The 23,742-nt window shown below is 48.7% G+C and overlaps 3 protein-coding genes across 3 annotated transcripts; all 3 read right to left on the reverse strand.

The window, feature by feature from the left end:
- Positions 1-1,131: 1,131 nt before the first annotated feature.
- On the reverse strand, positions 1,132-1,751 carry LOC124658278 (mavicyanin-like). The gene has a single exon (XM_047196653.1). The coding sequence runs from the start codon at positions 1,749-1,751 to the stop codon at positions 1,179-1,181; it is 573 nt and encodes a 190-aa protein (XP_047052609.1). The 3' UTR covers positions 1,132-1,178.
- Positions 1,752-17,180: 15,429 nt separating this feature from the next.
- Positions 17,181-17,873, reverse strand: LOC124655348 (stellacyanin-like). Its single transcript, XM_047194257.1, has one exon. The coding sequence runs from the start codon at positions 17,808-17,810 to the stop codon at positions 17,238-17,240; it is 573 nt and encodes a 190-aa protein (XP_047050213.1). The 5' UTR covers positions 17,811-17,873; the 3' UTR covers positions 17,181-17,237.
- A 1,146-nt stretch (positions 17,874-19,019) lies between these two features.
- On the reverse strand, positions 19,020-19,728 carry LOC124655347 (mavicyanin-like). The gene has a single exon (XM_047194256.1). The coding sequence runs from the start codon at positions 19,726-19,728 to the stop codon at positions 19,150-19,152; it is 579 nt and encodes a 192-aa protein (XP_047050212.1). The 3' UTR covers positions 19,020-19,149.
- Positions 19,729-23,742: the final 4,014 nt, after the last annotated feature.

The raw sequence follows: 23,742 nt of genomic DNA on the forward strand, positions 1-23,742 counted from the left end.
CCCCGTCTTCCACCATGGAAGAACAGCGGAGCCTACCAGCGGCGCTTGCCTGACGCGGCGTCGACACGCCAGGCAAGGAGAAGACCCCTGCCTACCACCAGATTCGCAGCTACTGGCACCATCCTTCCTCTTCTCCTCGCCTCCAAGGCCGGCCAGAGGAGGAAGAGATGGAAGCCCAACAGCGCAGATCCAGGGGTAGCAGCTGTGGATCTTATACACGGAGATTGCTGGGGTGGCAGATCTCGTCGTCTCCGACCACCGGAGCTCGAGAAGACGAAGCCACACACACAGACTGTTCAAGATCTGATCCATAAGATCTTGAACCCTACTCCAAACTACCGGCATATAGCCGAAAACTAAAAAAAAGAAGGTTAAAATCTACTCCGGCACCCCTCCCTCGCCATCTCCGGCCGGCAAAGCCGCCAAAGAAGACTTGGGAGAGGCTCGGCCTCTCACTCGGAGCTATCAAGGAAGAAGGGAGGAGAGAGAAGGGAAGGGGGGAAATGAGCGCATTAGTCGTGGTAATTCGGTCCTCACTCTTCCACTTAATAAATCAAATCATACTAAATCAAGGGACAGAATACCAATGCTATGAATCCAAGTATACATCATATCTGCTAAATGTCGAAAAGAATAAAAGAAACACCATTCGTTAATTCTAGTAGAAGACCACCACACCAGCCGTAAAGGCAACTCCCAAACATAGCCCTAGTGATCATCCAACCCCAACCAATACCACTGAGTTCGACAGAGCCATCACCTGGCCGCTACCGTTGGTCGAGGGCGACGTGGCGCTTTGCATTGGTGCCACCGCCGGCGCGGGTTCGCGGGGGCTCACAAGCTACGGGGCACTGGTGCTGCCGCTGGGTGTTGCTTCCTCAAGGTTGATACGGAATGTCATGTTCAGTAAGCAAAACTGAAATGTGCGCCTTTGAGGTTTCCATTATATACAGAAAAGATCATTATGTGTGTTTGCATCCCAAAAGTTTGTAGTATGTTTATTTTCCACCAGTGAAACAGTACAAGGGGCTCCTACTATGGGTATGAAAAATTATCAGAAATAGCTCATCACTTGTTGATAAAATCAAATCATAAGAATCAAGGTACTAACAAAACACAAATGCTGCTAATCCAAGTATACATGTAAAAAAGAAAACTAGATACATCACTCCCTAATTCTAGTACAAAGCCATCAGAGCGGCCGTAAAGACAACCCCAAAACATAGCCCCAGTGATCCAACCCCAGCTGAAACCGCTGAGCTCGACGGAGGCATTGCCTGGCCGCTAGTCGAGGGCGTGATCTCTACGCTCGGCATGGGCGCCACGGCCGGTGAAGCCGAGCCTGCACGAGGGCTCATAGGTGACAGGGCACCACCGGGTGTTGCTTCCTCAACGTCGATACGGACCTTCATGCCAGCGTCGCAGTGCCCTGGAACGCCGCAGATGAAGTACCTGCTGCCGGCGGCGGTGAGCGGGACGATGTCGTTGCCGGTCTGGAAGGAGGCGATGGGGCTGGAAGCGGAGCACGCGTCGTAGTCCGCCTTGCTCACCTCCACCACGTTGTGCGCCGCTCTGGAGTACCTGAACAACATCTGGTCGCCGGCGCGGAACTTCAGGCTGGAAGTCCACTGGACATAGTTCGTCTGGGTATCCCACGACCCTCTTGGCGCGCCGACGGTGTAGCTGGCACCGAGCGCCGTCCCTAGAACCGCTAAGGTCAAGGCGATGACGAGGAGAGCTCTGGCTGCCATCTAAAGAGATTGTGGTTTCTGGCTTGTGAGTTTGTTTCAAAGGGTACTGAGGTTTTCTGGCTTCTGAGTTTGTTTCAAAGGGTCGGAAACAAGGAGATGATGATCGTGTTTTTTTTTTTTTTTTTGAGAAACAGATGATGATCGTGTTGTGTGGTGTGTTGTTGTGTGGGGATGTATATATATGTGTTGGATTGTTAGGTGTAAGCGTGTACGTGATCAACGTGAGAGTTGGTCGTACAATATGGTCAAACTTGCGCTTTGACTCGTTAGCTCACGCATGTACACTAAATGTAATCGTAATCCTGTTTGAACGCGGTAGTCGCCAGTTAAGCTGACTGTGTCAGCTGGAAATTAGTTTAATCATATACCCACGAGGCCATGAGGTGATCAAGAGGGATGGGAATAGGCTGCTCCTAGATCGATCAGGACGCCGGCGCACTTACCAAGTCCGCGGCAACCGCAAATATGTTTGGAGATGAATCTTCTACTATAACAATCTTCGGTCGCGTCCCTTAAACGATCGAAAAAAGATCAGATAAATAATTTGGGAACGTCATCGTGTGATGTTGTTTCTTGAGCGTGCCTCTATGCAACCGCGTCCTTCAAATACCGGCTTCTAATTTTTTGTGTGTTTAGGGTATTTGAAAACACAACTAATTTAAATATAGCACACAAATATTCATAAAACAAAGTATAGCACACAAATAAATATGTTTGACAATATTATTTTTAGACTGAAATTTAACAAGCAACTAACCTAACAAATAGAAGTCGGGCTAGATCAAGGGTCGGCACAATTGATGCCTCTCCTTTAAGCCTCCATAGATGCTCTACGAAATCACGTGTCGCGGATTTTTGCATACATGCCAAGGAAATCAGCAAAGTCTGTAGGCACCTGATGATCAACCTCTACAAAAGGGTCCTGGTATTCGTAGGGACCAATATGCCTGGCTCAAGCTGCGGTCATTGTCGATGATCATGTTGTGCATGATCACATAAGCTTGCACCACCTCCCATATTTGATCGTGAGACCAACAAAGAGCAGGATACCGAACAATAGCCAATTGAGATTGAAACACACCAAATATCTGTTCGACATCCTTCCGACAGCTCTCCTCGCGCTCAACAAAGTGGAAATTCTTACGACCCGTTGGCGCGGCGATTGTTTTGACAAATGTTGCCCATGCTGGATAGATATCATCGGCTAGATAGTATCATTTAGTATATTGGTATCTATTGATCTCATAGTTGCATGGTAGAGCATGACCTTCCACAAGTTTCGAAAACACCAGAGAGGGCTGCAACACATTGATGTCATTGTTGGATCCCGCCATGCCGAAGAAAGAATGCCAAATCTAGAGGTCATAATCTTCCATAGCTTCAAGCACAACACTGCAATATCCATGACGATATTTGTACAAACCTTGCCAAGCAAACGGTAGTTCTTCCATGACCAATCCATACAATAGATGCTTCCAAGCATCCCAGGAAATCCTCTCGTTGCATTTTGTGTCATGATCCTAGCAGTCTCCACTTCAATTGGCCCTCTCAAATAGTAGGGGCCAAACTTTCACACCACGGCTCGGCTGAATTTGTACATACATTCAATGGAAGTGGACTCACCCATGTGAAGGTAGACGTCATCATGTGCATCGGTAGGTGGTCCATATGCAAGCGTCCTCATTGCGGCGATGCATTTTTGGAATGACGAGAAGCCAGTTGTGCCAACGGCGTCGTGCTTCAGCCTGAAGTAGGGGTCGAACTCTCTCACGCCATGAAGGATTTCCATGAACAAGACCTTGTCATCCTATAGAGCCGCTAAAAATTGCCGGCTTGTGTTGCAGTGTTAGAGAAGTAGACATATTGTATAGCATGGTATGACCCTCCAACCACTAACAGGGCTTCGACTTTCTTATTCTCGGCCTAGAACCTCCACGGCACAGCCTCTTCTTCTTCTCCTCGACGTCATCAAGAATTTTTTGAAGGCAAGAGATGATTGCCAAGTGCCCCCGAACGTCGTAGGCTAGTCTTTTACGTGCAGACCGACCCCACAACCCAACACTAGTCTTTTCGGCGCACATTGTACTTACTCGTGCGCATCCGGGATCAATTTCTCAGTCTGTCACCCATCTTCAAATCGCTCTAGGACAATCATCCTTAACCTCGGAGTTCTTTGGAGATGAGCTTCCGAAAAAATGCAACTTGTTGATATGAGTATCCTATCAATTTATTGAGCCCTAGGCCAGGATGCCACCCTCATTCCTCCTTAGAAGATCGATGTCCTCGACGTTAAACCCCAATCTAGGAACTTCCCCTCTTGGCACACGTATTTGTGTCCAGTGTCGGCACATGTGACATGCCATGTGCCACGACGGGCTACACCAGCCATGTGCCACATGCTCAAACCCATGACCCGCACAAGTCCGTGTAACCGTGAGGGTCGGCTCTGATACCAAATGTAACACCCCGACCACCCCTGGCCGGGCCTGTTACCCCTGAGAGCTATCTATGATCTCCTAGACCGGCCCCACAGACCAGCACTAGTCTTTTCTGTGCACTTTGTCCTCACTCGTGTGGACCCAGGATCAATTTCCTGGTAGGACACCCATCCTCAGATCGTTCTAGGCCAAACATGCTTAACATCGGAGTTCTTTGGAGATGGAATTCCGGGAAAGAAGTTAAAACTTGTCGATATGAATATCCTATCAATCCTATTGAGCCCCTGGGCCAGGGTGTCACAAAGTGCCAACAAATGCAGGTTGCAGGATCACCTCGGTTCGGTTTGGAGCTAAGGCAGAAATTGGGGGTACAACCAATGGTTCCAACATGGTGGGAAATGTTGAAGAATGTCTACAAGCGATGGTGGAAATACAAACTGAGAGAAGGAACAAATTATTAAATCACTACAAGCTCTAGCATGGAAGTTTACCGAAAATGGAAGATGCGACAGAGGGGTTGGCCGGTGATGAAGTTTTGGCGTGGCGGCTTGTTCGCGGAGAGATTTCATCAAAGCTCCAACACGACGGCTGGCGGTGTGAGCTGAAAGCTCCTGGGCGGCGCTGTGCGGATAAGAAGTGGCCAAGGGGGGAGGGTAGGACTGGTTTCACCATTACCCCTCCACACTATTTATAGGAAGAGCTAGTGATGTGTGTATCGCATGCTACGGTGGGAACTCAAACGTCTCTACCATTAGATTGTTGACACGTGTCCTAGTGCCCTAGCGGTAAATTTGCCACAAAGTATTTTACCATTTAAATTGGCTAATCTGAAGCCTAACAAGGCGAAGCGTAGGATTCACCCCAGATTTTTGGTAAGATCACAATGATTCCTTTCAACAGAAGAAACGAAATTCCGCAAAGTGACCGTTGGAAGGAATATTCCCTAGATCCAACCGTCAGAGTTGGGTTTGAGGAAAAGATTATGTTCCGCCTCATTGCAAGATGGAAACCTATATTATTGGGTGTCCTTTGAGATTCTTTGTTGATCCTTCATAACAGAAATACAAGTGTGAACTGATCTAGGGTGAAGAACATGCGGATCTTGAAGACCTCGGGGGTATTCTAAATTGGTATACCCGCAACATAGTCTCATACCGGCAAGCCCGGGTGGCCCACATATGCTGATTGGACCTATGGCCTAACCGGGCGGCCCACCTGCTGATTGACCAAGGTGGAAAGTCTAGCTAGGATTACGCAAGGAGGATCCATACCGACCTAGACCGGGCGGAATGCTTAACGTGTACGACAGAGTGTATTCCGTATTAGGATAGAACGTGGGATCCTTGGGGCACACATAATCTAATCATTGTAACTGCGCACACGTTCCCCTAATTGTGATATATAGCAGTAGTAAGGTCTTGCCATCGCCGTGAGATCCGAAGCTTGGTAACTTGTGCCTCCCCGTCCCGATGGCTCCCGCATTGTGCCCTACTCTCTATCCTTCCGCTCATGACGTACTCGTCGATAACACGACTATAACATTCATGATTTTTGAATCTTACACACCTCGTGCCCTTGGTCTTTGGGGTGACACACCCTTTGCCCGATGACGAGGTGATATTTTCTCTACTTTCCCTTCCCTTCCAAAAAGAACTGTGAACGGTATTCGCCAAAGGAGATCATGTCCTAGATTTTATTAGTTCAGTTATTGTGTGTAAGGGTATTTTACCCTTATCCATTATTTTGGTATCTATGACACCGTGCTAGAGTATTTGGACTAATACATGTCTACAAGATGACTTTCAGGTATTAGCCAAAGAGGTATGATGGTGTAGCAATGGAACAAAAAGGCAACGGGAGACCCCCCCCCAATTTGACGAAAAATCAGCAAGTTTTTCAGAGCCTGGCCGGTCCCAGATCCGGTCGGACCGGCCCTGGCACCGGACAGCCCGGTCACCAACCGTACCCTGCACCGGTGCCATCCGGGCATGTTCCAGTAAAGAGGGCAAGCCCTCCGGTCGGCGTCCGGTCGCCAGCCCGGTTTGGACCGGCTGCTCCGGTCCATGGCCCGGTCGGACCGGGCACCAGACCGAGCGGCCCGGTCTGCAACCGGCCTTTGCGCCTGTGCCATCCGGGCGCCATCCAGTAACCTCAGACGCCTGCCCGGTCAAGACCCGGTCCCAGCTCCGGTTGGAAACCGGCCGGCCCGGTCTGTGGCCCGGTCTGATCGGGCTGTGGACCGGCCTGTCCGGCGCCAAATCCGGTCGACCGGGTTTCTCGACGAATCTGCTGATGTGGCAAGTGACCAACGGCCGTATTTCGAAGAACACTATAAATAGGCCTTCTCCTACCTCTGAACAGTTAGGCACTACACTACAAGCTGTTCTTGAGCTCTCTCTCTCTTACTCCATTGCTAGAAACACCAAAAGCCTCAGATCTCCCTCCTCCTCCACTCAAACTCAAATCCCTCCGGGGAATCACTAGAGGAGGACCCGATCTACCGTTCTACCAAGCCAAATCTCATTCCCCCTTGTATTCATTGAGAAGCTTGCTTCCTAGGGTTCCTTGGAAACCCTAGGTGGGCAAGAGGAGTCCGGAAGCATCCGGGCCGTGGATTTGCTCCGGGCAAGATTGTGAAGGTTTGGAGGCTACCTCAAAGTCTACCACAAGTGAGTGAGCTATTCCTTCGTGGGATAGGCTCCGGAGAATAGGGTGAGCCTTCGTGGCGCGGGGAATCCTTCGTGGGACCTCCACTCCTCCAAACGTGACGTACCTTGTTGCAAAGCAAGGGAACACGGGAATACATCCTCGTCTCCGCGTGCTATCGGTTATCTCTAACCGAACTCCTTACTTGTGATTTAACTACCTGTGAGAGCCTTCGTGCTCGAGTTAGTTGTATCCTCATATAGGTTGCTTCACCTAGTTTGCATTAGGCTCACCTTTATATTCCGCAAAGCCTAATATTGCAAAGAAAGAATTAAAATCTGTAGAAACCTATTCACCCCCTCTAGGTTTACCATCTCTATACTTTCAATTGGTATCAGAGCCTGGACTCTTATTAAGGGCTTCACCGCCTTAAGAGTGAGATGGATAAACTATTCGAGGGTCTAGATGAAGACTCTAACCTTTCGGTTAAAGAAATGAAATCTAGATTCTTGGCATATGATGCCGAGAAGAAGAAAAAGGAGGATGAGCTACAAAGCCAAATGGCAAAGATGTCTGCCATGCTTAAGAACTTGACTAGTGGGCCTTCTAGTACGGCTTCGGCCTCACTAGGGAGCTATCGCCAAGTCAACCATGAATATCCCAAAAACACTTCACCCATGCCTCATATAAACCATAGTGGGAATGTTCCCCATTTTGATGGAACTCACTTTCCTTTTGGAAATCTTCTATGGAATCTCATATTCGCAGCTGCAGGCGTGGAGTTGTGGGAGATCATTGTTCATGGATACCGGGAGCCACAAGATCCCATTCGGTTGACCTCCACCGAATTCTACAACCGTCAACTCAACGCCTCCGCCCGTGACAAGATTAGGAGTGGCATCAACCGCAAGCTCCTTGATCAAGTCAATGACATAGAGTCCGCTAAAGAGTTGTGGGATCGAATCGTAGTACTCCAAGAGGGAACCGATTTGATCCAATCCGCTCTTTATGAGACCGCAAAGCAAGAGGCTCATCAATTCATGATTCGAGAAGGAGAGTCCGTGGCCGATGCTTATGCAAGACTTGGTGCTCTTAGAGTAAGGGTCAAGGGACTCGGTGTTGAGAAGTACAATGACGGCTTCGAGATGAATGAAGCATTTATAAAGTCCAAGGTCATTGCTATGATTGCCGTCAAACAAGAAGACACCAATCTTGCACTCAACTTACAAATCATGACCAAGAGTGCCGATCTCAACTCCGATGATCTAGTCTCCTATGTGGCCGCCAATGAAAACATGGCCAAAGCGGGAAAGAGGCTCATGGCAATGAACCGTGTTGATGAAGCCTCACACAACCATGAAGCGCCACGCAATCTTGCTCTCAAAGCTAGGGCCGATCATGGAGGAGAAGAAGAATATGAATTTGAAGAAGAGGAAGAGATGACCTCAACTAGTGACATTGGTACCGACTTTGCCTTCTTTGCCAAGAAGTACAAGGGAAAGCTTCCAATGCTCTTCAATGACAAGAAGAAGAAGAGAACTTGCTACAAGCTGTGATGAAGATAGCCACTTTGCAAATGAGTGCCCTTATGAGAAAAGGGTAGACAAGCCAAAGTTCATCAAAGGGGTCAAGCCAAGGTTGAAGCCAAACCCAATCAATGATCGATACAAGAAGAACAAGGGAAGGGCTTTTGTTGGAGCCGAGTACTTGTCCGATGAAGAAGAGGAAGATGAGGAGAAGGAGGCCGGAGTGGCCGGTTTGGCTTTTTCTAAGCCCGGGTCACTCTTCACATATGACTACTCCAAGGATTACTCCACGGAGAATGATATTGGCTCTTCCTTCATGGCAAGAACAACTCAAGACGATGACTCCGATGACTCTCTTCCCTCTACAATCGTTGGCTCTTGTCTAATGGCAAGAGAAACCAAGGTAATGGAACCTCCACCTTCTCTATCTAGTGTTCTTGATGATGAAAATGAAAATCAAGATGAATTAATTGTGCTTAAGGAACTTTATAATGTTAGATGCACCCTTCGTGGTGAAGCTCTTGTCAAGTTTGATTTCTTGATGGACTCTCTCAAAGAAAAGGATGAGTCCATTGAGGAATTAGAATATCAATTGAATGAAAAGGAACGGAGATTCGATCTCCTAAGACAAGAGCTAAAAACCGAAAGGTGCATATCTCAAGGCCTTAAGCAACAAATTGAAACTTATGAACTTGATAAAGTTAAGGACCTAGAAACTATTGATAGGGCTCAATCTTTGACTCAAGTGCTCCATACCTCAAAGGAGGAACTTGAAGTTGCTCATGCTTATCTCACTAGGGATCTTGACCACCTTGAAAGAGCTAACAAGCTTGTAAAGGATGAGCTCAAGAAACTTGGAGAGAATCATGACCTACTCCAAGAAACCTACATGAAAGCACTTGAATCAATGAAGGATCCCATTGTTGTTGAAAAGCATGCTAGTTCCCCTACATCTTTTACTAGTGAGCATGCTAAGCTTGTTGAGGAACATGTTCGTTTACAAGAGGAACTCTCTTTGCATGTTGAGACCAATGCATATCTTGAATCCTTGGTGACTAAATATGGTCTCGACTATCATCCTAATGAATCCTCTTGTGAGCATGCATCTATTCTTGAGGAAAATGTTAGGTTAACAAAGGAACTTGCAAAGTTCACCACCGCCAAGAACAAGATGGGTTTGGATGACCTCTTGAGTAAGCAAAGGTCAAACAATCAAAAGTTTGGACTTGGATATGTTCCCAAGTCTCACAAGAAGAAGAACTACAACAAGGAGAAACCCGCTCAAGATAGGAACAAGAAGGTCACTAATAATGGCAAAGCCTCAAGGGGCAAAGCCACTAGTGGTGACCGCACGGGGCCAAACGATCACTATGCATTATTTGTTGATTATTATGGTGATGTTTATGCTAACTATGTTGGCCCTCCTAATGGCTATGCTTATAGAGAGTACTCAATTTGGGTACCAAAAGATATTATTGCCATTGCAAAGGAACCCATTAATCGATGGGTTCCTAAATCCTCTACTTGATTTTGTAGGGGTATGCCTCCGGTGGTCCAAAATGGGTGTTTGATAGTGGATGCACCAATCATATGACCGGAGGAAGAGGTGTGCTTGATCAATTTATTGAGGATATCAACAAGAAGTCAAGCATCACCTTTGGTGACAACTCAAAGGGAAAGGTACTTGGGTATGGCAAGGTGGCAATCTCTAAGGACTTGTGCCTTGAGACGGTCATGCTTGTTGAATACCTTGGTTATAACTTACTTTCTATATTTCATCTTGCCGATGCCGGTTACAATTCATATTTTACTAAGTATTATGTGCAAGTCTTTAGGAGTGACAATCTCAAATTGGTCCTTGTTGGACATGTGGAGAACAACCTTTATGTGGTTGACCTCTCGAAAGAGAGCCCCTCTCCCTCCACATGTCTAATGGCGGCCAAGCATGATGAAGGATGGTTGTGGCATCGCCGCCTTGGTCATGTTAACATGAGAAATCTTAAACAACTCCTAAAGGGTGAGCACATTGTTGGACTAACCGGCATTTCTTTTGAGAAAGATCGTGTATGCGGTGCATGTGTAGCCGGAAAACAACTCAAGAAGAAACATCCTATCAAGAGTATTGTCACCACATCTAGGCCTTTGGAGCTCCTTCATTTGGATCTCTTTGGGCCATCACATTATGATACTCTTGGTGGAAGCAAGTATGGACTTGTCATTGTTGATGATTACTCAAGATACTCTTGGGTCTTTCTCCTTAAGTCTAAGGATGAGACACATAGAGAGTTCATCACCTTCGCCAAGAAAGCTCAACGTACATATGAATCCGAGATCAAGGCGATTAGGACCGACAATGGCACCGAGTTCAAGAACTATACTATGCAAGAGTTTGTTGATGATGAGGGCATCAAGCATGAGTTTTTCGGCGCCATACACCCCTCAACAAAATGGTGTTGTTGAAAGGAAGAACCGGACTATCATTGAGATGGCAAGAACCATGTTGAGTGAATTCAACTCACCCCACAACTTTTGGGGAGAGGCCATCTCTACGGCCGTCCACTACTCCAACCGGCTCTTCCTCCGTCCCCTCCACAACAAAACTCCATACGAGCTTCTTACCGGTAACAAGCCTAATGTCATGTATATTCGTGTCTTTGGATGCAAATGCCTTGTTAAGAACAACAAAGGAAAGCTCGGTAAATTTGAAACTAGAACCATAGAGGGTATATTTGTTGGATATGCGGAGAACTCTCACGCCTATAGATACTACAACCGTTCCACCGGGACTATTGAAGTATCTTGTGACGTGGTGTTCTTGGAGGATAATGGCTCCCAAGTGGAGCAATTTGATCCATGTGTTGCAGGTAATGATGATGATCCATCTAGTGCCATCAAGCATATGGGCATTGGACACATCCGGCCCATGGAAGTTCATAATGATGATCAAGATGATGGAGTAGATGTATCAAGCACGCCACAAGTGGAGCCTAGCTCAACTCATGCCGAACCATCAAGTGCAACTCAAGAATCATCCTCTACTCAAGATGAGTCACGTTCCGAAGAACAAGAAGAAGATCCCCATTCCACGGAGCAAGACCATGATGATGATCAAGAAACATCCTCAACTCATGATCAAGCTCAAGTGGTCCCTCATGATCAAGTACTAGCAAGAGATGAATTCATTGATCATGAAGGAACCATTCGGAAGATCAAGGCCGCTACAAGGGCAAGTGACATGAAAGTGGATCAAGTCCTTGGTAGCATCTCAAGAGGAGTGGTAACTCGTAGACACCATGCATTACTTATCACTTATTGTCAACATCATGCTTTCGTGTCTAGTTTTGAACCACTTAAGGTACATGAAGCCTTGGTCGATCCGGATTGGGTAATTGCCATGCAAGAAGAATTGGAGTGTTTCACTCGTAATGAAGTATGGTCTCTAGTTGAGGGACCCAAAGATCATCGCATCAATGTTATTGGGACCAAATGGGTGTTCAAGAACAAGCAAGATGAGAATGGCATTGTCATACGAAACAAAGCAAGGTTAGTGGCGCAAGGGTTTGCCCAAATAGAAGGTATGGACTTTGAGGATACCTTTGCGCCGGTAGCCCGTCTTGAAGCTATTCGTCTTTTGCTTGCATTTGCATCTTTCCACAATTTCAAATTATTTCAAATGGATGTGAAAAGTGCATTTTTAAATGGTCCTCTAAAAGAAACCGCATATGTGGCTCAACCCCCGGGTTTCGAAGACCCAAGCCGACCCAACCACGTGTATTTACTCCATAAGGCACTCTACGGTCTCAAGCAAGCTCCACGTGCTTGGTATGAGTTCCTTAGGGATTTCTTACTACATGATGGGTTTTGCATGGGTACGGTCGATTCCACCCTTATCACCAAACGGGTTAAAGGGGGTGGCTTATTTATATGTCAAATATATGTTGATGATATTATCTTTGGTGGAACTAACCCCAACCATAACAAAGCTTTTGAGCTATTGATGACTAGGAAATTTGAGATGTCCATGATGGGAGAGTTGAAGTTCTTCCTAGGCTTCCAAGTGAGGCAACTTGCAAAAGGCACCTTCATCTCTCAAGAAAAGTATGTGAAGGACATGCTCGAGAAATTCAACATGACCAATGCAAGCCCAATGAAGACACCCATGCCCGTAAAGGGGCAACTTGGTTCATGTGACGGTGAGAAGGATGTGGACATAAAGGTATACCGCTCCATGATAGGATCCTTGCTCTACCTTTGTGCCTCTAGGCCGGATATCATGCTAAGTGTAGGGATGTGTGCTCGTTTTTAATCCGCTCCCAAGGTGAGCCATTTAATGGCGGTCAAACGGATTCTAAGATACCTTGTTCTCACTCCTACTCTCGGGCTATGGTATCCAAAGGGGTCAACCTTTGAACTCATTGGCTATTCGGATTCCGATTGGGCCGGTGATAAGGTTGACCGGAAGTCTACCTCCGGGGCTTGCCAATTTATTGGCCGGTCATTGGTGAGTTGGTCATCCAAGAAACAAAACTCCACCGCCTTATCCACCGCCAAAGCCGAATACATATCCGCGGCATCTTGTTGCACTCAATTGTTATGGATGAAGCAAACCTTGAAAGACTATGGTGTGTCTCTTGGTACGGTGCCTCTTCTTTGTGACAATGAAAGTGCAATTAAGATCGCCAATAACCCGGTTCAACATTGTCGCACCAAACATATTGACATTCGCCATCACTTCCTACGTGATCATGTTGCCAATAAGGATATTGATCTCACTCATGTGGGAACAACCTACCAATTGGCGGATATTTTCACTAAGCCTTTGGATGAAGCCCGCTTTGTTAACTTGAGAGGAGAACTAGGTATTCTTGATCCTAAAAACTTGGATTGATTAACTTCTTGCACTATATTCTTGCATTTATCTTGCTATCTAGCTTAGAGACATAGCACATATGGGGATAGTCATCCTACCATGTCTTGGTAAGATGCATACCTATGTGTGCAACATAAATAGACCCAATGTCATTATATGGACCCAAGCATGTCTCTTCGAGGTCTCATGACATTTGCGCTTTCACATAGGGGAGTAATCCCCCGCCCCTCATTGAGCCTTCATTACAACTTGATTTGACTATATAAGGCCAAATGATCTTATTGCAAAAATCATTTCAAAATGACTTATGATTCTTGATATATATATATATATTTCGACTCATACCCATTGTTGCTATTTACATCTTGTTTGGATTTTCCCTCCAATGGGTATGACTAGAGAACCTTGTGTTTTCTAATCCCATGTCTATGCTCATCTCATCATCATCTATCTATCTATATGTACATGTCATCATCTGAGCATTCACACACTTTTACACAAAGCATAGGGGCAAAACGAGGCAAAAATGAGACAAAACTGGGTGGCCGGTCTCTGGCCCGGTTGGACCGGTCTCTGGACCGGACCAGCCGGCGCCAGGTCCGGTCGACCGGGCGCCCGACCGGCCGTGCGGGCTGTTATGTCTTGGGAGAGGATACCCCTTGGGGATCTTCTTCCTCATTATCCCCCACCTCTCAAACCTCCATGGCCGCCGCCTCCACCATCTCCACCACGCCCTAGGCACTTCCCACCACTAGTTTCTCCCCAAACTTCACACAACCATAGATCGGGATCTCTCAAGCCTCTTCACCAAAGGATTTGGTCCCTCTCAAGCTATTTTGGGAGATCTTGGGGATTTGGTCCTCAAACCTTCTTCACGAGTTCTTCCTGCTCACTTGGGCAAAGAGGACGATGTCTTCGGACCTGCTCGTGCACCTTCTGCTGATGCTGATGATGAAGAGGATGAAGGTGATGAGGATGACAATGGCGAGGATGATGATGAAGAGGATGACGATGAGGATGGTGATGGCAGCTCTCCATCCGCGGGGCACGAGTTCTATTGATGGGACGCTAGCATCTCTCCTCTTTTCTTCGCCTTTTTGGTGTTCCGATGCCAAAGGGGGAGAAGAGAGTAGAGTCTAGAATCACGGGTTCTTGATTGTCACAAGCCATGGGAGTTGCTTTATTTGGATTTTATATGGCTTGTGCGTATTTGCTTTGATTTCTCAAGAACCATTTGCTACTTTGAATAATTCATGTATGGATATGTATGGACGACTATTATGTGTGCTACTCTATGTTAGGATAATCATGCTTTATGCTTATATATCTTGATATACTTGTCCATACCATGCTTGTTTCCTAAAGATATTGGGGGAGCTTCTCATATTCCACAAATGGTGCACTTTGCATTCAAACGCAAATTCTCCAAGTGCACACATTATGGGGGAGCTGTCGTAATATCTTATATGGAATCAAGGTTTAGAGCTTATCATAATATCTATATGTAACTCTAGCTCGGTTTGTCATCGTATACCAAAAGGGGGAGATTGTAAGGGTATTTTACCCTTATCCATTATTTTGGTATCTATGACACCGTGCTAGAGTATTTGGACTAATACATGTCTACAAGATGACTTTCAGGTATTAACCAAAGAGGTATGATGGTGTAGCAATGGAACAAAAAGGCAACGGGAGACCCCCCCAATTTGACGAAAAATCAGCAAGTTTTTCAGAGCCTGGCCGGTCCCAGATCCGGTCGGACCGGCCCTGGCACCGGACAGCCCGGTCACCAACCGGACCCTGCACAGGTGCCATCCGGGCATGTTCCAGTAAAGAGGGCAAGCCCTCCGGTCGGCGTCCGGTCGCCAGCCCGGTTTGGACCGGCTGCTCCGGTCCATGGCCCGGTCGGACCGGGCACCAGACCGAGCGGCCCGGTCTGCAACCGGCCTTTGCGCCTGTGCCATCCGGGCGCCATCCAGTAACCTCAGACGCCTGCCCGGTCAAGACCCGGTCCCAGCTCCGGTTGGAAACCGGCCGGCCCGGTCTGACCGGGCTGTGGACCGGCCTGTCCGGCGCCAAATCCGGTCGGCCGGGTTTCTCGACGAATCTGCTGATGTGGCAAGTGACCAACGGCCGTATTTCGAAGAACACTATAAATAGGCCTTCTCCTACCTCTGAACAGTTAGGCACTACACTACAAGCTGTTCTTGAGCTCTCTCTCTCTCTCTTACTCCATTGCTAAAAACACCAAAAGCCTCAGATCTCCCTCCTCCTCCACTCAAACTCAAATCCCTCCAGGGAATCACTAGAGGAGGACCCGATCTACCGTTCTACCAAGCCAAATCTCATCCCCCCTTGTATTCATTGAGAAGCTTGCTTCCTAGGGTTCCTTGGAAACCCTAGGTGGGCAAGAGGAGTCCGGAAGCATCCGGGCTGTGGATTTGCTCCGGGCAAGATTGTGAAGGTTTGGAGGCTACCTCAAAGTCTACCACAAGTGAGTGAGCTATTCCTTCGTGGGATAGGCTCCGGAGAATAGGGTGAGCCTTCGTGGCGCGGGGAATCCTTCGTGGGACCTCCACTCCTCCAAACGTGACGTACCTTGTTGCAAAGCAAGGGAACACGGGAATACATCCTCGTCTCCGCGTGCTATCGGTTATCTCTAACCGAACTCCTTACTTGTGATTTAACGCACTGTGAGAGCCTTCGTGCTCGAGTTAGTTGTATCCTCATATAGGTTGCTTCACCTAGTTTGCATTAGGCTCACCTTTATATTCCGCAAAGCCTAATATTGCAAAGAAAGAATTAAAATCTGTAGAAACCTATTCACCCCCCCCTCTAGGTTTACCATCTCTATACTTTCATTGTGTGATGTTGAAAAGGTGATATAATTTAGTTTCTCCATTGGTAGTGCTCCATGAGACTTTGAATGATGATCATAACATCCCTTGTTTCTAGAGTTTTATATGTTGCCTCTTGGTTACTACATTATTTCTCTTTAAAGTAAATTTTGTAAGGACAGCATGGTAGACTGCATGTTCTGTTCTATGTTCAGTAACTAAGACTAAATGGCGTATATTTTATGTTTTAATTATACGTACAAAAATCATTATTGGATGTTTGTGTCACAAATAAGGCTAGATGTTCGGAGCGAGCTTTACTCCGCTCGAGCTTTTTGCGGCTCTTGGCTCATCAGGCTCGGCTCGGTCGAGCATCTGCAAAGCCTGAACCGCCTGTTTTTCTTGCATGTGGCTGTGGGACAAACGAGCTAGCCTGAGCCGAGCAAATTTGCGGCCAGTTGAACACTGGCTCGGACGGAGCCTAGCCCGAGCTACCAAGTTTCGTGGTACGAATTTATCGCAAATAGCTCTTCCATTTAATAAATCAAATCATACTAAATCAAGGTACATAACACCAATGCTATGAATCCAAGTATATTTGAGATCTGGTAAATGTCGAAAAGAATAAAAGAAACACCACTCGTTAATTCTAGTAGAAGACCAGCACACCAGCCGTAAACTCAACTCCCAAACATACCCCTAGTGATCATCCAACCCTAACCAATACCACTGAGTTCGACGGAGGCATCACCTGGCCGCTACCGCTAGTCGAGGGCGACGTGGCGCTTGGCATGGGTGCCACCGCCGGTGCGGGTTCGCGGGGGCTCACAAGCGACGGGGCACTGGTGCTGCCGCTGGGTGTTGCTTCCTCAAGATTGATACGGAATGTCATGTTCAGTAAGCAAAACTGAAATGTGCGCCTTTGAGGTTTGCATTATATAAATAAAAGATCATTATGTGTGTTTGCATCCCAAAGGTTTGTGGTATGTTTATTTTCCACCAGTGAAACAGTACAAGGGGCTCCTACTATGGGTATGAAAAATTATCAGAAATAGCTCATCACTTGTTAATAAAATAAAATCATAAGAATCAAGGTACTAACAAAACACCAATGCTGCTAATCCAAGTATACATGTAAAAAAGAAAACTAGATACATCATTCGCTAATTTTAGTACAAAGCCATCAGAGCGGCCGTAAAGACAACCCCAAAACATAGCCCCAGTGATCCAACCCCAGCTGAAACCGCTGAGCTCGACGGAGGCATTGCCTGGCCGCTAGTCGAGGGCGTGATCTCTGCGCTCGGCATGGGGGCCACCGCCGGTGCGGCTGAACCTGCACGAGGACTCATAGGCGACGGGGCACCACCAGGTGTTGCTTCCTCGACGTCGATACGGACCTTCATACCAGCATCGCAATGCCCCGGAACACCGCAGATGAAGTACCTGCTGCCGGCGGCGGCGAGCGGGACGATGTCGTTGCCAGTCTGGAAGGAGGCGATGGGGCTGGAAGCAGAGCACGCGTCGTAGTCTGCCTTGCTCACCTCCACCACGTTGTGCGCCGCTCGGGAGTACCTGAACAACAGCTGGTCGCCGGCGCGGAACTTCAGGTTGGAAGTCCACTGGACATAGTTGGTCTGGATATCCCACGACCCTCTTGGCGCGCCGACGGTGTAGCTGGCACCGAGCGCCGTCCCTAGAACTGCTAAGGTCACGGCGATGGCGAGGAGAGCTCTGGTTGCCATCTGAAGAGATGTGGCGGAGACTAAGAGATTTTCTGGCTTGTGAGTTTGTTTCTAAGGCTTGGAGGCGAGGAGATGATGGATGGTGTTGTATGGAGTGATATTGTGGGGTTGTATATATAGGTGCTGGATCGTTAGGTGTAAGCGCGTACGTTATCAGCGTGGGAGTTGGTCGCATAGCTGGGTCAAACTGGTGTTTTGACGCATTAGTTAGTTCCCGCCTGTACATGAGATGTAGTCCCCACTTGACTGCGTCTTCAGCTGGAAATTAATTAATCATATACCCATGAGGCCATGGAAAATACGCTGCTCCTCGATCGATCAGGAGGCCTGATCACCTACCAAGTCTGCAGCAAGTTTTTGGAGATGAATCTTCGTCGTAATGTGTTTTATGTGTTCTATGATTGCATTTTACTGTCGTCAGTTTTGTCACTAAGTTTTATCACTAGTATAGTTTTTCACCCAAGTTTTCACTCTTGGAAATCAACATGCGCAGTTCAGAGTTTAGTTTCTCTAGATATTCTACTTTTTGCGTTTTATTCACGGATGACTTGTGCATGAGTTTTCAAAATTAATCGACTCGTCAGCATCTTTTGAAATTCTACAACATGTAGGATTTTTTTAAACGAAGGCAAAATATGTGTCTTATCTATTACTTAATTAATTAGCGATAACACGGGGGAGGGGGGGGAGGGGCAATGGTATTGGGCTGGACTCCCGGCACGTGCCTACTATAGCCAGTCACATGCTCAAAAGGCACACGTGTCTAGTATGACCACACTGGCATCGCAGACGAGTGGCACGCACACGACTACTAAGTGGGCCTCGGCTACACCCAAGACCAAAATTATCCGCAGCGTACTCCTGCCGGGACACGCGACTAGTACAACCCTATCGGTCATGCTCCACGAGACTTTGAAAGATAATGGTAACATTCCTTGTTTCTAGAGTTTTATATGTTGCCTCTAGTTTTCTTAAAAGTATTAAATTGAGAACCATGTTCATTTTTTTTGTAAGTCCAGTACAGTAGACTGTATGTTCTGTTCAGTAACGAAGACTGAATTGCGTGCATTTCGTGTTTTCATTATACATACAAAAATCATTATGTATGTTTGTGTCACAAAGGTTTGTGGTACGAATTAATCCCTTCCATGGGATTCCCGATTGATCGGTTGGATACACCGAACGAAAGAAAGAAGACATTGGTATGAATTAATCGCAAATAGCTCTTCCACTTTATAAATCAAATAATAATGAATCAAGGTACAAAACACCAATGCTCTGAATCCAAGTATACATGAGATCGGCTAAATGTCGAGAATAATAAAAGAAACACCACTCTCTAGTAGAAGACCATCAGACCGGCTGTGAAGGCAACTCCCAAACATAGCCCTAGTGATCCAACCCCAGTAGATACCGCTGAGCTCGACGGAGGCATCGCCTGGCCGCTACCGCTACTTGAGGGTGACGTTCCGCTTGGCATGGGCGCCACCGTCGGTGCGGCTCCACGGGGGCTCACAGGCGACGGGGCACCGGTGCTGCCGCTAGGGGTTGCTTCCTCAACGTCGATACGGACCTTCATGCCACCATCGCAGTGCCCTGGAACACCGCAAATGAAGTACCTGCTGCCAGCGGCTGTGAGCGGGACGATGTCGTTGCCGGTCTGGAAGGAGGCGATGGGGCTAGAGGCAGAGCACGCGTCGTAGTCCGCCTTGCTCACCTCCACCACATTGTGCGTCGCTCGGGAGTACCTGAACAACACTTGGTCACCGGCACGGAACTTCAGGTTGGAGGTCCACTGGACATAGTTGGTCTGGGTATCCCACGACCCTCTTGGTGCGCCGACGGTGTAGCTAGCGCCGAGCGCTATCCCGAGCACCGCCGCGGTTAAGGTGATAACCAGCAGAGCTCTGGTTGCCATCGATCTGTTTAAAGAGACTGGTGGAGAGTGGAGACTGAGGTTTACTGGCTTGTTTCAAAGGCTTTGGAGGCGAGAGATGATGATCGTGTTGTATGGAGTTGATATTCTGGGGGTGTATATGTAGGTGCTGGATTGTTAGGTTTAGGCGCGTACGTGATCAACGTGAGAGTTGGTCATGCAACTTGGTCAAACTGGTGTTTTGACTCTTTAGCTAATGCCTGTACATGAAACGTACTCAGTTGAGTTGACTGTGTCAACTACAAATTAATTAATCATTCCCCCGTGAGATGCTAGTATCAAAGATGGGAGTAGGCTGATCCATCGCAACGCGGGCAGACCTACCAACTCCGCGGCAAGTGCTGGAGAAGTGGAAAAGAACCTTCGTCGTAATGCACTGTAAGAGCATCCCAATCGTTGGCGCTCCTCACGCCTAAATCCGGCGAAATTTTCGTCCGGATTGGAGGAAGATTTGGCGTGGGGAGGAGTAGTTTCCCAGCCGCATGCCCAGGCGAAGTCGACGATGCGAATTTGAAAAACGGAAACTTGACAAACTACGGCTAAAAACGGGTGAATATAGACTAAATTTAATGATATTTATTATATAACTGGCGGAGTTCATACATAGAGGCCGAATTCGACTATATTTCGAATTCGGCTAGGGGAATTCAAATGCTAATTTTAAAACACGGCGCTCTACATGCCGAAATGGCGATAGAACACCGTGTAGTCGCCGCCGTCGTCGTCGGAGCCGTCGTCCTTGACCTTCGGCTGCGCGGCCTGGCTGCTGCTGTCCTGGCCGGCGTCTCCCCACCCTGGGGATGGCTTGTACCATTCGTCGTCGGAGGACTCGAGGTCGACGAAGGGGACAGCGACGCCAGATGGAGGTGTCGCGGGACGGCGGTAGCGCGCGACATCGTCGTCGGCGGTTGGAGCGGCGCGGGCGGCGGAGTTGGCGTGCGGCGGCCGGGTCCGGCGGCCGCCGCTGCTGCTCCGCCTCCTCGCGCTCCCAGTCGCGCCTGGACCAGTCCAGTGCGGCGTCGTCCGCGCGCTTCTCCTCCTCCATGTCCTTCAGCGACCTGGCGATCGCCTCCGCCATCGCGGCGTCCTCCGCGCGCTTCGCCTCCTCCTCGGCGAGCTGGTTTGCGGCGGCCTCTTTCTTCGTCTTCTTCCGGCCGCTCCGCGGCGCGGAAGGCTGGTCGCGGATGACGAGGGCGCCGCTGCTGCGCCCTACGGTCGGCGGCGGAGACGCCGGCTCCTTCTTCACGCGCGCCGGCGTCGAAGGCGACGTCGCCTCCTTCTTCACCGGCGCCAAGGATGACCTCGGCGCCGATCCGGAAGACGACGAGCTGGCAGCCATGCGCCGTGGCTGCCAGACGTTTCCCCGGCGGTGGCTCGCCGATGCCCTCGATGCAGGGGGCATCGTGAGCACTGGGTAGTTGCCGCCCTCGATGTGCTCGAGGACGTTCGCCAGCGTCCTATCCGGCGCGCTCCACCAACGTCGGCGGCCCGCGGCGTTGTTGCACGGAGGCGGAGGCGGCGGGCCGTCGTATGAGGCGAGCTCCCGCTCCCACCGCTGGAGGAAGTAGGAGTTCCACGCCGTGTAGTTGTCGGGGTGGTGGCGCGGCTCGGCGCGCTCCTCGTCCGTCATGGTCATCCGAGGCGGCGGCGGGATTGGTACGCCGCCAGCACTGAGCCGCCACCCGCCGCCTGGAGGCCTCGTGTCCGGCGGGCAGGGGTACCCCGCTTGGTGGAGGAGGTGCCCCTCCCACGCGTGGAGCGACCGGCGGGGGAATCCGTTGTTGGCTGCGCCGTCGTCGTCGTAGAACGCCATCGGGAGAGTAGAGGGAGAGTGGAGGGAGAGTGGAGCACGGGGTACGCCTCGCGGCGAGCGGAGCGGCGTATATAGGCGCGGCTGGCGCGGGGGATTAATGCCGCGTGGAATGCGACGCGTCCGCGGCGAGCTGACCGGCGGCAGCCTTTACTGCGCGCGAAAGACGATGCGTGCGCGGAAGACGACGACATTAACTCGCCGCGTGGCCGGCGAATGCAGACCGGCGGCAGGCTTTTACAGCGCGCGGAAGACGATGCGATGAGGACGACGATCGGTTTCTCTCGCCGACAAGTTGGGGCCACCAGACGCGCGGGAAGTTTCCTCGGTATTTCCTGCGCTTTCGTTTCGTCCGGAGTCCCCGAGCGCTCCCCGGGGGGCCGGGGATGGCGTGGGATCGCCGGATGAATTTAGGCCCAAATCCGGACGAAAACGAGGAACCGGGAGCGCGACTGGGCCGAATTACGCCGTCCGGATGGAAAAAAGGCTCGCCGGGGACCTCGTCGGGGGACGAGTGGAGATGCTCTAACCACTGGTGCTGCACGCTCTGATCCGAAACTGGATACACGGTGCTGTTATAGTGTCTTACTACAATCCTGTAAAATACCAAAACAAACTACTTTGTATTCTAAGCTACACAAAAACAGTGCCAACGAAAAATCTTTCATAATTTTAATTTGTGCCGCAATGCCAATGCTATGTGCAGGCACACATCTATTAAAGTATGCAAGGGAAAAGCGAACGAACAGCCTAGTCGGGGACAAATATTTCAAGGACAATCTCCTCTAACAACCACGAGAAAATATCTAAAATCAACCCGGTGAAGCAATATCTTTTCTCGGGGTACACTAAAGACGTACCATATCTTTATAGAAGGCAGAGATTTTAGTACAAGAAGACTACCACACGTATCACAAACTTCACACCAACTATTCTGAAGACAGCCACCACTAACAAAATAACAAGGAAACAAAAGAACCTATCCTAAGCTAAGCCACAAAACTGCATCTCGACCGATGCTAGACACCTTCGAAGAACAACAACTCCTAAAGGGTTGTCCTTGTCGACGCACCAAGGAAGGAGAAGATGGCGGAACTCGGTCGGCCCTGAGAAGGCATCGTCTTGGAGTCGCCATCTATGGTGGGCATAGCGCCGACGGCGCCGAGCACCGGAGGAATGTACCAGGACCTCCAAGTCATGTCTCAAAAGCGAAACTCCCACTAGAGAAGACGTCGAGGAGGCCGCCATCGTGCCGATCCAAAGGACCTAGCCCCTAGGCTTTCGCCCGGAGAAGCTACCAAAACAGGCGAGAAGACAGGAGACACCGGCACTCCTTGGCGACGCCTCCAAAGGGGGACACGACACCCATGGGCGCCGTCGCCACCGGCCCAACAAGTCATGCAGGACTTTCATCTGTATCTTCGCTCGACATACTGATTAGTGTTAACATTTATGACACCAAATTAGTGTTACTAAATCCGTTTTGAAATGTAGTTTCATGACATACCGATTTTATGTTATATTGCTACTCTTTTTCATAATGTTGATCAAATTTAAAAATATTTGACTAAGAACAGAAGTTAAAACTACACTTGTCTAGCAAACAGAGCTTGGCTCTGGTGGTTAGGTCCCTTGTGGTGGAACCAGCCCACCCAGGTTCAAATCCTAGATTTGGCATGGGTGTTGCATTTACCTGGATTTATTCCAGGAATTAACCGGCGCTATGCTTTCAGTGGTAGGTGGCGTGCTCGTCAACGAGCGAGGCGCCAGTGGTGACTTCGTCAACCTCAAGATATGCCGGCTCAGTCCCTCGGAGGTGCTCATAGGGGTAGGGTGTGCGTGCGTGCGTTCATAGGGGTGTGTTTGTACGTGCGTGTTTGTGAGCGTCTGCGTTGTACTGTATTCTCAAAAAAAAAAAAAAACTACACTTGTCTAAGGATGGAGGTAGTAGGTGAAGTTCAGTAATCTAATCTAGACCGTAGATAATCTCCTTGCATTTTACTCGTGGCTGACAATTGTTTCTTCGGCAACATAATTGATTTTTCTTTTGCAGTATCATATTGGATGTGGTTTCATTCGTGGACATGAAACCCAATGTTGACCCTGCAAACTTGAATCATGGTAACGTGTTGCTCCAAATCCGTTGTCAAAATCTGGAGCCAGGATTTTAAACGTCCGTTGTCAAA

Source organism: Lolium rigidum, chromosome 5 (assembly GCF_022539505.1).
Source record: "Lolium rigidum isolate FL_2022 chromosome 5, APGP_CSIRO_Lrig_0.1, whole genome shotgun sequence".
NCBI lineage: Eukaryota > Viridiplantae > Streptophyta > Magnoliopsida > Poales > Poaceae > Lolium > Lolium rigidum.

Excerpts from the sequence above, each read along its gene's own strand:
- LOC124658278 (XM_047196653.1), bottom strand. The coding sequence starts at position 1,751 with ATGGCAGCCAGAGCTCTCCTCGTCATCGCCTTGACCTTAGCGGTTCTA.
- LOC124655348 (XM_047194257.1), bottom strand. The coding sequence starts at position 17,810 with ATGGCAACCAGAGCTCTCCTCGCCATCGCCGTGACCTTAGCAGTTCTA.
- LOC124655347 (XM_047194256.1), bottom strand. The coding sequence starts at position 19,728 with ATGGCAACCAGAGCTCTGCTGGTTATCACCTTAACCGCGGCGGTGCTC.